General features: G+C 41.8%; 1 protein-coding gene across 1 annotated transcript in view; it reads left to right on the top strand.

Annotated features, from left to right (window-relative positions):
- Window positions 1–12,821, top strand: part of mpped1 (metallophosphoesterase domain containing 1) — a 64,428-nt gene extending 51,607 nt beyond the window's left edge. The window contains exons 4-6 of the mRNA XM_070929163.1: window positions 4,641–4,756; window positions 9,119–9,232; window positions 12,703–12,821. Of these exons, the coding sequence (XP_070785264.1) occupies window positions 4,641–4,756; window positions 9,119–9,232; window positions 12,703–12,821 (349 nt within the window). The remainder of the gene's footprint in view (window positions 1–4,640; window positions 4,757–9,118; window positions 9,233–12,702) is intronic.
- Window positions 12,822–13,095: the final 274 nt, after the last annotated feature.

Raw genomic sequence — 13,095 nt, 5'->3', positions numbered from 1 at the left:
AAGAGAGAGATGAAGCAGTATGTCAAGAGCAGACAGAGAGGGAAGGAGGAGGAGGAGGAGAGGGGAAATGGACAGAGAGATGTGAGGGGAAGAGATGAAGAAGAGAGAGAATGAGGGAAAAGAGAGAGAGAGAGACGCAGGCATGGGTGCTTCACAGCCCTCGGCTGAGGCATTCAATGATTCATGGACTTACTCCAGTGATATCAGTGGGCCTCCGTTAGTTAGGCACGCACACACACACACACGCACACACACACACACACACACACAAATACACACATATACATACATGCAAGCTCAAAAATTTTGCCCCGTTTGATTAAATCCTTAAATGCATTTTAGATTAAGTGTTAAATTTGACTTTTCCCCTTGTCCTTAAGACAAAGTGTGAGTGGGTGTGTGGGGGGGGATGAGCGGTGTTGTTTTTCTTTCACTGTGTTGCCTGAAGATGCGCCGGGGGATTGAGCGCTCTAACAAACATCTGTTTTCTCCTTTTTTAAAACCCATAACAAATACCAGCCCCGCACATTAACGGAGTCTTTAATATACTCCACACTTCGCCCGGTTCTCCTCCTCTTAGTTAACACAAATCACTTGTACCATTGTAATCCCTTACCTGATAAAAACATCAGAATTCTGGAGCAGGGATATTATCCATGGAATTACATTCAGTTAGTCTCGGGTTTGCTCAGCAAACACAGGAGTGGGTCTCTCACGGAGAGAAGCTACGGTCAATTCCTCGCGTGAGATAATCTCTTTTTAGCTACTGTGATGGAGACGCCTACAGTCGGCATGGAAACGTTTTCCTGGCACGGTGGACACGTGAAGAGGCAGAAAATGAGATATAAACCACTTTGAAAAGGAGTGACGCTGTCTCTTACAGAATGATTGATGTCGCAAAATTAAAATAAGCTGCAGTACTTTATAAAGGATACTGTAATCCTCGGTTGACAAAATGATAGACTGGATGATTACTGTTTTGGGCATACTGGATGACAAACTTAAGGTAATGATTTTTTTTCTTTCCAAAATTAGATTGCGAAAAAAATGTAAAGAAAGGAAAGTTTTTAATTTGAGAAAGCATATTTTCAGAAGCTTTGACAGGAACTCAAAAGCATTGTTCAATCACTGATTTCCAATGCGTGCCATCAGTTTTTAGATTGATTTCCAACCTTGCAGGCAACCAATTGCTTTCAGTCCATCTCAGTACATTATGACAATTATGAAAAACTTTCAGAGTCTGAAACTTGTCGCGGATAGCTAATGCATCACAGTTAACATATAGTCTATTTTTTTTTGGGGGGGGGGGTCAGTTATATTATTGTTGCATGGTAATGCAGGTAAGCACTGTGTGACTGTGTGACACCCTATAGTGTTTTTAGCAACAACCTTAGGAGTCAAACCAAGTTCACATGATCTATTGGACAGTATCAGTGTTTTCCTTCCCTAGGTTTAATTTTCTGACACCAAAGCTTCACAAATATGGGATGTAGGCACATCGTTGAATGCACCACCATAATGAGTAAATATTAGGGCCGCCCTGGTAGCTCACCAGGTGGAGCGCGTACCATGCGTACCACATCTTTAAACAAAATATGTGGCTAAATGTTGAGATTCAGATTCAATGTGGGAAATTTCTCCGCCCATTGTACAGCTCAGGCCCTCAAGATTATTGACTGTCAGGCAGAATGCATGTCTCTGTCTAAATTAGACCAATGAAATGATCATTTGAATGACCACAAGGCATTACTTTTCAGGTAAACATAAACATAGGTTATTTAAGGATTTGAACACATAACTGATACTGTCATTTCGAAGGTGACGATAGCCTCAATAAAGTATAAAGAGTAAAAAGTGCAGTGCCGTCATGCAGGAGCAGTAAACTTGAGTTGGATAAGAAATCCATCCGCAAAAGTATAATATGCTCCTTTAAGTTGACTTGACTTTCTTATCACTCTGTTAGGACAAAACGTTGGTCATTATCGGGGGGAAACCTCTTTTCCTCTCCTCCTTTGCTTCCTCTTCATCCCTCCATTCACGCTGAGGGAATCAGGAGCATCAATCGCACCGCCGAGCTCATTTCATTTTAATTGAGACGTCCATGTTAAGATGGACATGAATATTACATTCCACAGGCCCTATTAATATGCTAAGGCCAGTCTAAATATTTTAATATTCAAAGGGTAAATTATTGAAATTGTGTTCATGGCAGCGTCAGATCGTTCGTCAGAAATGTTTAGTCTCTGATGTTCGGGAAGTGATGGAATTTTAATCGCGTGCACTCCAGCTGAAATAGGGCGTGATTTCCCATGATGCACTGCCACATGTGCTTGACCCCCCACCCCCCACCCCCCTGCGCTGGTGACCTCCAAGTCACCATTTTTAGCTTTCTAAATTAGAGAGAAAGACAGATAGACACAGACAGTGTGTGTGTGACATGTATTTCTTCCTATCTTCAGGCCCATCTTTCTGTCTCCCCATCTGTCTCTGAAGTCCCCAAGCATGTCAGACACACTCACTCAGGAAATTATTCTAAAAAATCCTCATCTGATGTTCCACTGAGCACAGGCGCGTCGGGCAGCGTCGATAAAGTTGGCGTTTCGAGTGACTGCACTCGGCAATTTAAAAAAAGGCGGTTGCAGCGGCAGCAGTGGCGGGCGTTGTAGCCTACGGTTGTACACACACACACACACACATGTGCGGCGTGTTGGAGAGGAAGATGGATCGGAGTACAGATTGTAAGTGACATGTTAATTTCTTCTCCGTCACTCACGGCCGAGGCGCCCGCTATCAAAGTAAAGGGACATGAGCCCCAGCCATCAAGGCTTTCCTCTTTCTCTTCTTCTTCTCTTCTTTTCTCATTTCTCCCTTTTCTTCTCTCGTCTTCCTGTCACGGAGCGTTCCAGGGCGTTACTGTGATCAAGGAGATGTTTAATATAAGTTTCTGCTCACCCGCCCCCACTTCCTGGGATCTGTTTGATTCCTCCCCTCGTCCTCCACTAGATGGCTGCTCTTCATACGCAGGCCGACAGTTGTTTGTGTTGGCCGCACAAAGCAATGTGAGAGGCCACGCTGGATTTATGATCTTTGCAGAAGCACAATTAAGTCCCGCTAGGAAAATGGGAAAACGGGTCAATATTATGTGTCCACTCGCATGTGCCAAAATGTTAAACGCATATGCTAAACACAGGAAAACTGTGTTGTAGTAGATCATCATCAAAAAGCTGAGCCGTCACCAACATCCAGTTGAACAAAGTGTCCAGAGTCAGCAGAAATCCAACATCATAGATTTCACCAAAGTGTATTGTATGCAGTGGCGCCATCCATCTAATCTTGGTGCAAAGCAGGGAAAAACATGGGTTGAAAAACTTTTTAATCCATTTACTAACACAGCTGCACACTACACACTGTCTGCGCAGACGGGGACGTTCTGTCTCTAAGGTCTCACATTCCTCCTTACAGACACTCGGCAGCGGCCTAGTCAGAGCTTAGCCTACGAGTTTAGACTGTTCTATTGGCTACGTTAGAGGAAGGGGGCGGGACTCTCCGGGGGACATGGGACTGAAACAAATTTACTAAGAGCACCTTAATGCCTTGTTTAGTTAACTTGAGCTTTCGATTATAGTGTAGTCATATGAAAGAAATACATATGGTCTAGAGCTACAAGCTACAGTGATAGATTTTGAAAGACCTAAGGTCTAATCTTGAAAGATTAGCAGAAAAAAACACCATGCTTGCTGTAACCTGTGTGTCCACCAGGTTCGTGAGTCAAATAACATTCAATAAATCCAGGTTTCTTCATTATACTCTTTTCATCGGTTGTTAGGACAGTAGGCTGTTCTGTTTGCTCCCCACATCCTACACCACGTCGATACTGTGTTTTCACCTCTGCTAGCTGGGTCAGTGTCTGCTGGTAGATTTCAGCCGGAGCCTTTCTCACCGCCCCGAATGCAATAACTATCGTGCTGTTTCCAAGGTAGGCTATCAAAACAAAAAGAGGCGCACCAGATAACACAAGTGTTCAATATTTACATGTTGAAAAGAACCCTGCAGGCTGTTATGGTGATGTCTACCAATAAAATGACGTCATCAGTCATTACCTACATGTTTGCCCCCCCCCATGTTTAACCCAAGTTGACACCAACAATTGTATGTGTCATTTTGTCCACAGCCCGTACATGCCGCACCATGTCTTCAATTACAAATGTTTCCCCTCACATGGACACCTTTTTAGCTTTTAGCACCTTTAGCTACTCACATTGTCCAGTTTAACATGAAATAGTCAATACTCAAACATTTTAAAGCGTTGCACCATGAATGCATTTGAGTGTTGCAGGTTGTGTGTTATGTTCTGCCGTTTGGGTTTGTGCTCTCAATGTGACCACTGTTACATATGTGAGTGGAATATGAAAATGTCCAATCTCATTGTAAAGACTTGTATTATTAATTATTATTAGATAACAGCAGGGAAAGGAGTGAGATAGAGTGAGATGTATAACATGTGGCCGCTGCTGGGACATAAATTCTTAAGTTCAAGACATCGCACATGATGTTGTCTGTACTTCTGACAGTGTGTACTTCAACCCAACTGTCTGTTTTTCTCTCTTTTTTTGTGTGTGTGTGTGTTTGCGAGTCTGCAGGCAGCCATGGTACTACGGCTGGGGCTTCAACCTGCCACGGGGTCAGGCTCTGCTGGACAAGTGGAACCAGATCCCCGACAACACAGACCTCCTGGTCACACACTGCCCCCCACTGGGTGAGATACACATTACAGCACACAGACACAAAACATGCATGTGTGTATACATACACATGAGCACACATAAACACACATGAAGGGATGCACTGCACATGTTTCTACAATGTGTACATAAATAAACAACAAATGCGGGTCATATGGGCATCAGTTTACACATTTTAACAGTTATAGTTTGGTACATTTCATTTCCCAACATGAAGGTCTGAATGGTATTTCACCTTCTCCACACCTCCAGGAATATAGTTTTGGGGTGGGTTTTTTAATACGTTTGTGGCCACAGTGAAAGTCAGCTGGACTGTTCCTGGTACTGCCTCCGCAACGCATTCTGCAAGTGGAGGAGAGCTCAGTTCCACACTGGGATTTCTACGAGATCCCCGAACTTTGAAAAGAAATTATATTGAAATGATCTTGAGTCCAAAACATTTACTTTGGCCATGGCTCAAGTCCACCCGAGGGAAAAAATCTAATCGAACATGCAAAAAGAGAGAAGATGGTGTTGACATGGATGTTATACTGAGCCAAACGTACACTGTAAATGTTATAAAAGAAAGCGACATGCATTCACAGCCTGTGGTGATTTTACAGGTCATTGATGGTTCAAATTCAAATTGATGACAACAAACCAAAACTCTCGGTCCACTATTTGTTTGCGTTACAGTAATCGGAGACTGTGTTCATTAACAATTGCTTAATCTGATGCTGGGCTTTCAGTTATATATAAGCCTACTAATCAATTACCCCTGGTCTTCATTTTCCCCACAAAGCGGACCACTGCAGACGCACCTTGCAAACACTTGGACGAATGAAACACAAAACGGGACTCCAGCCTGCTGCATCTGTTAATTACTCTGCATGTGTTTGGCTCAGAATGCGTCACGTCTCCTGCTGAAAAACAGGCGCAAAAGTCGCACTCACTCTGACCACCACCCTTTAAATACAATGATTACATAAATACTGGCATCAGTATCATCAGATACCCACCGTGTTTTATATTTTTTCATTAGATATTGGGGATGACAGTGAGAGGAAAGAGAAATGGGGGATGACATGCAATACTTGGACATTGCAATAAAAGAGGACTTGACCTCAGTGGTTGTGCAAGTATATGAATAAACCCACTTGTACATATTCATACAAACCACATAAACAACATACAGGTATTTGTGCACACCTATTTTACACACAGACATCACAGGCACACTGTAAATGAGTTATTTTCCTCTGAAATGACAGAGAGCAGTGGAAGTGGCGCTGATGAATCATTGTCATATTGAGTGGATGAATAAAGGGTGAAGGGAATCAAAGCAATGACTCACACAGGCCAGTCAGCTCTGCCTGAAAACACACTTTACCTGTAGGAGCTTATTAGCCTTCTTAGTGATCACCTTTCAGCTTCTACACACTCGTGTTCATCCCCACACACACCCGCGATACACACAAACATCGCCAGAGTTTGAACAAACACAGATGCCGGCTCACAAACTGACATCCTGCACACACGTGTCTGTCTCACACACATAAAAACACACCAACACACACACACTCCTCTCTCTCTCTCTCTCTCTCTCTGACTCTCACTCTCGCACATACACACTTTCACACCTCATCTCCCACTGCAGCTGTGGTGTTCAGACGAGTGTGTGTGATTGATTTCTATGTCTGAGTCTCGGCTGCGAACACGGCCGTTTATTTTCCATTCAGCTTAGCGGAGTGTCTCCAGCTATCTGCTCGTAAGCCATTGGCATATGGAGCTGCTACAGCAGGCTACTAATGCATGAGACACACACACACACACACACATACACACACACAAAGAGCAAGACTAGAGGGAATGGCACGATAGAGAAAGGAGGATACAGGAAAAAGGGAATGGGGGACGAAAGTGTGGACAAGAAACTGGATTCTTTAAAGGGCCAAGAAAAGACATCTACTTTCAAATATTTTTAAAAAGAGGGAGAAAAGACCGATGGACGGTGAAGGAAAGAGGAGTGCAAGTGAGACGTTGTTTCGCACTGCGACAAAAGCGCCCGTCTTTTATGAGGTGCGATAAAGCAGCAGATCAGCGGCTAGAGAGGAAAAATATGGCCTCTTTATCTGGCTGCGAGGAAGAAGTTAACAGCAGAGAGAAAGAGAGAAAGTGAGACAAAAAGAGGAAAACAGGCTCGGTGCCCAAAGCAGCAGCTGCTTTGAAACAAACGGCACATTAGAGCAAAATACCCCGAGACACAAAAAGCCCTCGTAACTTCTCACTTCTCTTCTACCGTCTCCCAAGGCTTGTAAAGAATACACTTACAGTTTTAAGGGGTTTTATACCTAAACTGATACTAAAAGTGTGCTGGGGTTTTTTTGCAGATGGATACATTTAGAGGACAAAGTAGTCAGACTGTATCACTTTACCAGCATGACTGATTCATTGCCAGCTGAGAACATGAGAACTGTGCTGAGTGGGTCCATTAACTTTGCCTTGAATGAGATTTTTAGCACTCTGTCCAGTAGTAAAAACTAAAAATGTATAAAGAATCATAAAATCATCCCTAGAGCATCTTTCTCCCTTTCTCCTTCTTTTCTTTTGCCCCAGTGAAGACCTGCTTCCAAAATCATGTGACTCGCTACTGCTCACTTGTCACAAGCATACAAACTTTTGTATTGTTTTGGTCTGGGGCTAGGACTGTCACTTTTTCTTTAAATTCAAACTACTGCTGAAATGTCGGGCCTGAGTCGACATGGACTCGTCTGCCTTGAGACTTGGCTTACTTGAAAATTGGCTGCCTAAAGACTTGACTTGAAAGCAAAGAGCTAAGGAGACTTCACGTCAGATGAATAAATATACTTAGTAACACACTTAAGACTTGAGACTTGACTTGGATTTGTCGTTAACGACTTGAGACTTGACTTTCCCCTACAATCTTGAGACTTGAACTTGCCTTTAATGACTTGGAATTTGACTTGGACTTGCCCTTAATGACTCGAGACTTAACTTGGACTTGCTCCTAAATACTTGAGACTTGACTTGGACTTGCCTTTAAATACGTTAGACCTGACTTCAAGTTGCTGGTCAGTCGGCCCACAACGCTTTGGAAATGGGAGAATAGGAGTATCTCCTAATCTGAGAATAGGAGTACACTTCTCACCACACCTTTCTGGTTTGGCTACATTTGAACACATAACGTAGCGTTCGTGGAGCGGCACTATAATCAATTAAACTGGCTACATGATGGTATGATGGCATCCCTTATGTGTCTGCTTGAGAAAAGGACGAGGCGTGAGAGTGAAAATATCGCGCTACTTGATTAATTAAATTCTAAAGAATTGATTAAAATGCTCCTGCAAATGCAGTGATTAAGTTCAAGTTCTGTTTTATTTAAGTTTGTAATCATTCTATTTGTGTAATTTGGGCCCACTGTGGTTTCTGATTTATTTTCATGAATACAAACATCTAAAAAACATCCCTCCCTCTGATTTTTTTCACAAATCGCACCCTGCATAAACCTAACAGCAATTAATTAACATAGTATAGAGTTATGATTAGCTGTGCTTTATGTGACTTTCACCCACCTTTTCACCTTTCTTTCCTCATTTGACCATTTGTTTTTGTTGTTTTTTTTACTTCACTCTGTTTTTCTTTTTTTCCTTTGTGTTTACTTTCTTGGGCAGAGCGACAGAAGGCAGGGAAGATGGAGGCATGAGCTCCTCAGTCTCATTTCTCCGGCTTGATGCTTTTATTGACTCAGCATAAGCAGCATCCCTCCTCGCAGAGCAGGCACTAAATCATATACACTCCATGCTTCATCCTTGTCACACACACCATGAGGTCTGCATCTGTGTGAGGCTGTGATTGATCTTTATTTTCTATGGCTGCTTTCTAAGAGTCTTCTTTTTTTGTGCTGTGATGTGCAGTTTGCCATTAGACAAGGAGTCTTCGCTCTAAAATGTGACGTATCGCTTTTTGAAAGGAGATGAAATTTATAACCATCATGGAGACACATTCAGCCATGGAAACACAGAAAATCCACTCAACACTATCAAACATCATACTGTTGCCCGTGCAACATTACTGAAATTATCCGAACAGGATCATTACTGTATCACTGCTACATTTCTGTGTCAAAGTAAGGATTGAACAGGTCATCGTTTGTACCCAGTTCATTTTCAGTCAAATCTGACAGACACAAACTTAAATAATAGATTTAATAGATATAAATACAACATGCATAACACTGGACCACATTTTAATTGAACTTTTGTTTTACACTTTACTCCACTCCACCTCTACTGGGCATAGTCACCTTTAAAAAGAAAAATGGAGCAGCGCGTTTGGCGTGAGGTGTGTTTGATGATTTTGCATGTCACTGCATGCAGGTTTCCTGGACTGGGTCCCGAAAAAGATGCAGCGCGTCGGCTGCATGGAGCTGCTCAACACAGTCCAGAGGAGAGTCCAGCCCAAATTACATGTGTTCGGACACATTCATGAAGGTACGTGCATGTACTTGTAAAACATGTGCACACAATACTGCGGTAACGACGAATATTTTTGACAGTGTAAAGTGAAAATTCTAGTCCATGCTCAAGTGTGCTCACTCAGACTTTTTGTTTGACTAATTTCACCAGCTCATTTTCAGCATACGGAAAATGCAAGATGAGCAAGAAAAAACAAAATACATTTTAATTTGGGTTTTTACAAACCAACATGTGCACACACACGAGGGGTGTGACACAAATCCATTTCACCCAGGAGAGACTAAATTAATTCAGTTACAGTCATTTATTAATGAATGTATTTATTTTAAACGCTTCATTGCGTTATTTGATCAAATGTTAATGGACATGAATAATAAAAACAGAATGGGGGTCAGATTCAACGACGTTTCTTTAAGAACTAGAAGTTGTAATGAGGGGAGACCCAGATGATATAAAGATGTCTCTGACAAAAAATGACAAATCTGAAAAGCTATTTATAAAATAAAGAATATCATAAATTATGATTAATTATGATTGGTTATTGTGCTTTTCATAGTTATGTTAGTGAACCCCCACTAAAAAGGCACATAAATTACTGCATTATAATGCAGTAACCCAATAATTACCTATAATTCTCTTGAAAGAGACCTGACATTTTATGATAAATAAAATAAATCATGATGTTATATAAAAGATGTTTGAGAAAAAGTTCAAACTGCCATTTCCAATGTCAACAATGAACCTTTAGACTCAATAGATAAGGTTTTATTTCCATCTTTACTATAAATAGCTCTGTCCTTTACTTTTACCTGGAGAATGATCTGTACATAAGGTCTTTTTTTTTTCCCTGAAAAAACAGAGGAGTCGTGGGACTTTTTCGGCCATGAGTAGTATCTGCAGTCTTCTTCACAAGCTGTGTACAGCCCCCAACACCTCCCCCAAGAATGTAGGGTAGCTTAGTATGTTACCTGAGAGGTAAAATCCAGGGCAAATAAAAGCCTCATTGACTCGCTACTTAAACTTAAATGATGTGAGCGCACAGTCGTAACACAGGGCAACTCAGATGAGCATTTAACATTTTGATCAACTCAGATCTTCTCCCCTGGATGTTGGTGGCTGGACAGGAGGAGGAGGACACTGTTTACCAGTCTTTTAGAGAATGAACCAAACTGAAAAATAAATGTCACGGGATAAAATAGGATTTTGAAAATGTCCCCTCCATCCCCAGTGGAAATGACGCCCTTGCCTGCACAAATTCAATGCCGTTTGTATCTGTTCCGAACACATTACATGTTCATATCAGAATAATGTGTGTGGGCGTATATTCAGTTATATCCCCACATATGCACACACATATTTTCAATATGATGTTTTTTTAGTCAGGGATGTACTCTAAATATAAACTAATTTCCCCCATTTTTATTTACAGAACACAGTTTACAGATTTTTAGGCTCACATAAATCCTAATGACCTGAATTCATAGGATGCAATATCATAAACTGAAGAAGAAAGACCTAAATTACAGTGTCTGTGTTTTGTCTGAAGGTAGACACTTTCATATCTCAACACCTTAACATTTACTTTATTACATAAATCAGCTAAAATTAAATTCCTGCGTATATTAAAGGAATATATGTATATATGAATATATGTATATGCATATTAAAGAGTAGCTGAGCTGCCACGTCCCTATCAGCATTTCATCCAGGCCAGCAAGGGCAGAGAGGCCGTCTCCCTGGACTGAGGATTGCTTTTTTCAGGGTTATCAGGTCAGCGCTGAGCCCCTGGAGCAGCGGTCCCCCATCAGAGAGAACCAGATTAGAAACTAGATCAGATTTTATACCCAGAGAAATGGGCTGAAAGCAGCCCTCTTCATTAATGTGAGGACTCAGAGAGACAGAAATGAATCCTCACTGTGTTCTGTATTCACGTATTCCAAATCTGAAAGGGCCCAACGCAGACATGAGTTCTGTTCCAAGAGATGGTGAAAGTGACACCTACACTTTAAAAAAAACACGGATAGTGCAAAGTGAAAGTGTAGTGCGTTTTGAGAGACGGTAGTTAACTTATGCTTGACGAAATGCTAACACTTTTACATCTGCCATTTGGAGGGAACGTTAATCCAAAGTGCCTTCTGAGCAGAGATTTGTTAACTGAAGTGGTGTTAGTGGCACATTCTCACGCATACATTTGCTCAAACAGGATTCTCACAATTTTAGAAATGATGAAGATGCACTGTGATACTAAACGCTATGGTGTTTCCTGCTCGCACATCCAAGAGATTACCTCCATGTGTATTTATTATGATGCTATTCTTCTCATTGTGTGATTGACAGTGGACCCCAGTGCTTCCTCTGATTTCATTTTTTCAATTAATAGGGATTCAATTTTGGGGAGACTAAAGGTAGTAGTAAGCAATAAAAAAAAGTACTACATCAGTATAATACAAGAAAAACTGCACTGCCGAAAATTCTGTGTATGAGTTTGTGCAACTTGTAATTTCAGGTGTTCCTCTTTAGAGGCATAAGATATGGGACGAGAGTATGTAAATGTGTACAAATAGCTGCTCAACCTGATTTATTTATTGTTCCAACACTGAGAAAGAGAGAGAGAATCAAAACAGTGAGTGATAAGTTAACGTCGGCCTGTTTTCAGTAATAGTTAAGACAATGAAAACACAGCACTGACAGCAGTAGAGAATGTCGCAGCGAATAAAAGAGGCGGTGCCCCTGATGGTAATTTAGGGTGTATAATCCAGATTGTCTTTTGAAAGAATCTCACTGTGACTCAGATGGGACTGAAAGGGCTCAGGAATTTCTAAAGATGCTCTAATCACAATGGGCCAGAACACTTTGTGTAACGTGAGAGGGGTTATTTGACAAAATAACAAAGATCACCTAACTCTGCAGTTCCCGTCAGCTCTACAGAGCTTTTTTAATCATATTTCAGTTCTTTGATTTCCATAGCTTCCATCGTCAACCTGGTCTCCAGCAACAGCGGCTGTTTTCTGATAAAGCCACTGCAGACCACCTGCTCAGCAGCAAACTGCAGACAGACACAGTTAGGGACTAGCTGGTGAACATAGTGGAGCATTTAGCAGCTAAACAGCCAGATATTTCCCTCAGGAGTTGGTGGAAACCAAAAACAGAGCTAACAGAGAGTGAATATTGGACTTCCATTCATCAGGTGCCAGAAACACTACTCCACATGAAGGACCAAGTTTCTCTGTGACTGCTGGGTGTGCACATAAGCAGCTGTTTGCAGGGTCACCACATTAACTTCATAAGGTGATATGTCAGAGTTGTGTTTCCAGCTTGTTCCGTTCTGAAGTGGCAAACATTTCTCGCTTTCCCAACATTGAAAAGTCATTTTAATATTCAAAATAAAGGCTTTCTCTTTTTTTTCTGAATACAACATGTATTTAACCTAATGCACACTAGACATGCAAAGATGGTTTGAGTTCACCTTCTTCACGGCTCCCCAGGTTACGGCATGATGACTGATGGCACCACAACGTTCGTCAACGCCTCAGCCTGCACCGTCAACTTCTTGCCCATGAACCCACCCATCGTCTTTGACCTTCCTAACCCCAGGAGCACATGACAAGAGGAATCTCGCCCCCAAACACCTATCGCCAATCAGGAGAAAGGGGCCCGGAGAGGTAGGTGAGGCCGGTGGGCTGAACAAAACCGAATTCTGTAAATATACCACAGGTGTGTGTTGAACGCGACATATATGGTACATGGAGCGGACTAAGAGAGGGGGTGGACGCTCCCTCCAAGCTATTAATATTATTTTATGTGCCATCATTTCTTCATCTCAACACTGAATCTGAAAGCAGACAAATGGACGGAGCGGAGAGAGCTTTTTACACGTG

This window comes from Enoplosus armatus, chromosome 22, assembly GCF_043641665.1.
Source record: "Enoplosus armatus isolate fEnoArm2 chromosome 22, fEnoArm2.hap1, whole genome shotgun sequence".
NCBI classification, from domain to species: Eukaryota; Metazoa; Chordata; class Actinopteri; order Centrarchiformes; family Enoplosidae; genus Enoplosus; species Enoplosus armatus.
Note: the sequence above shows the minus strand (reverse complement) of the source record. Positions and strands in the feature narration are given on the sequence as shown.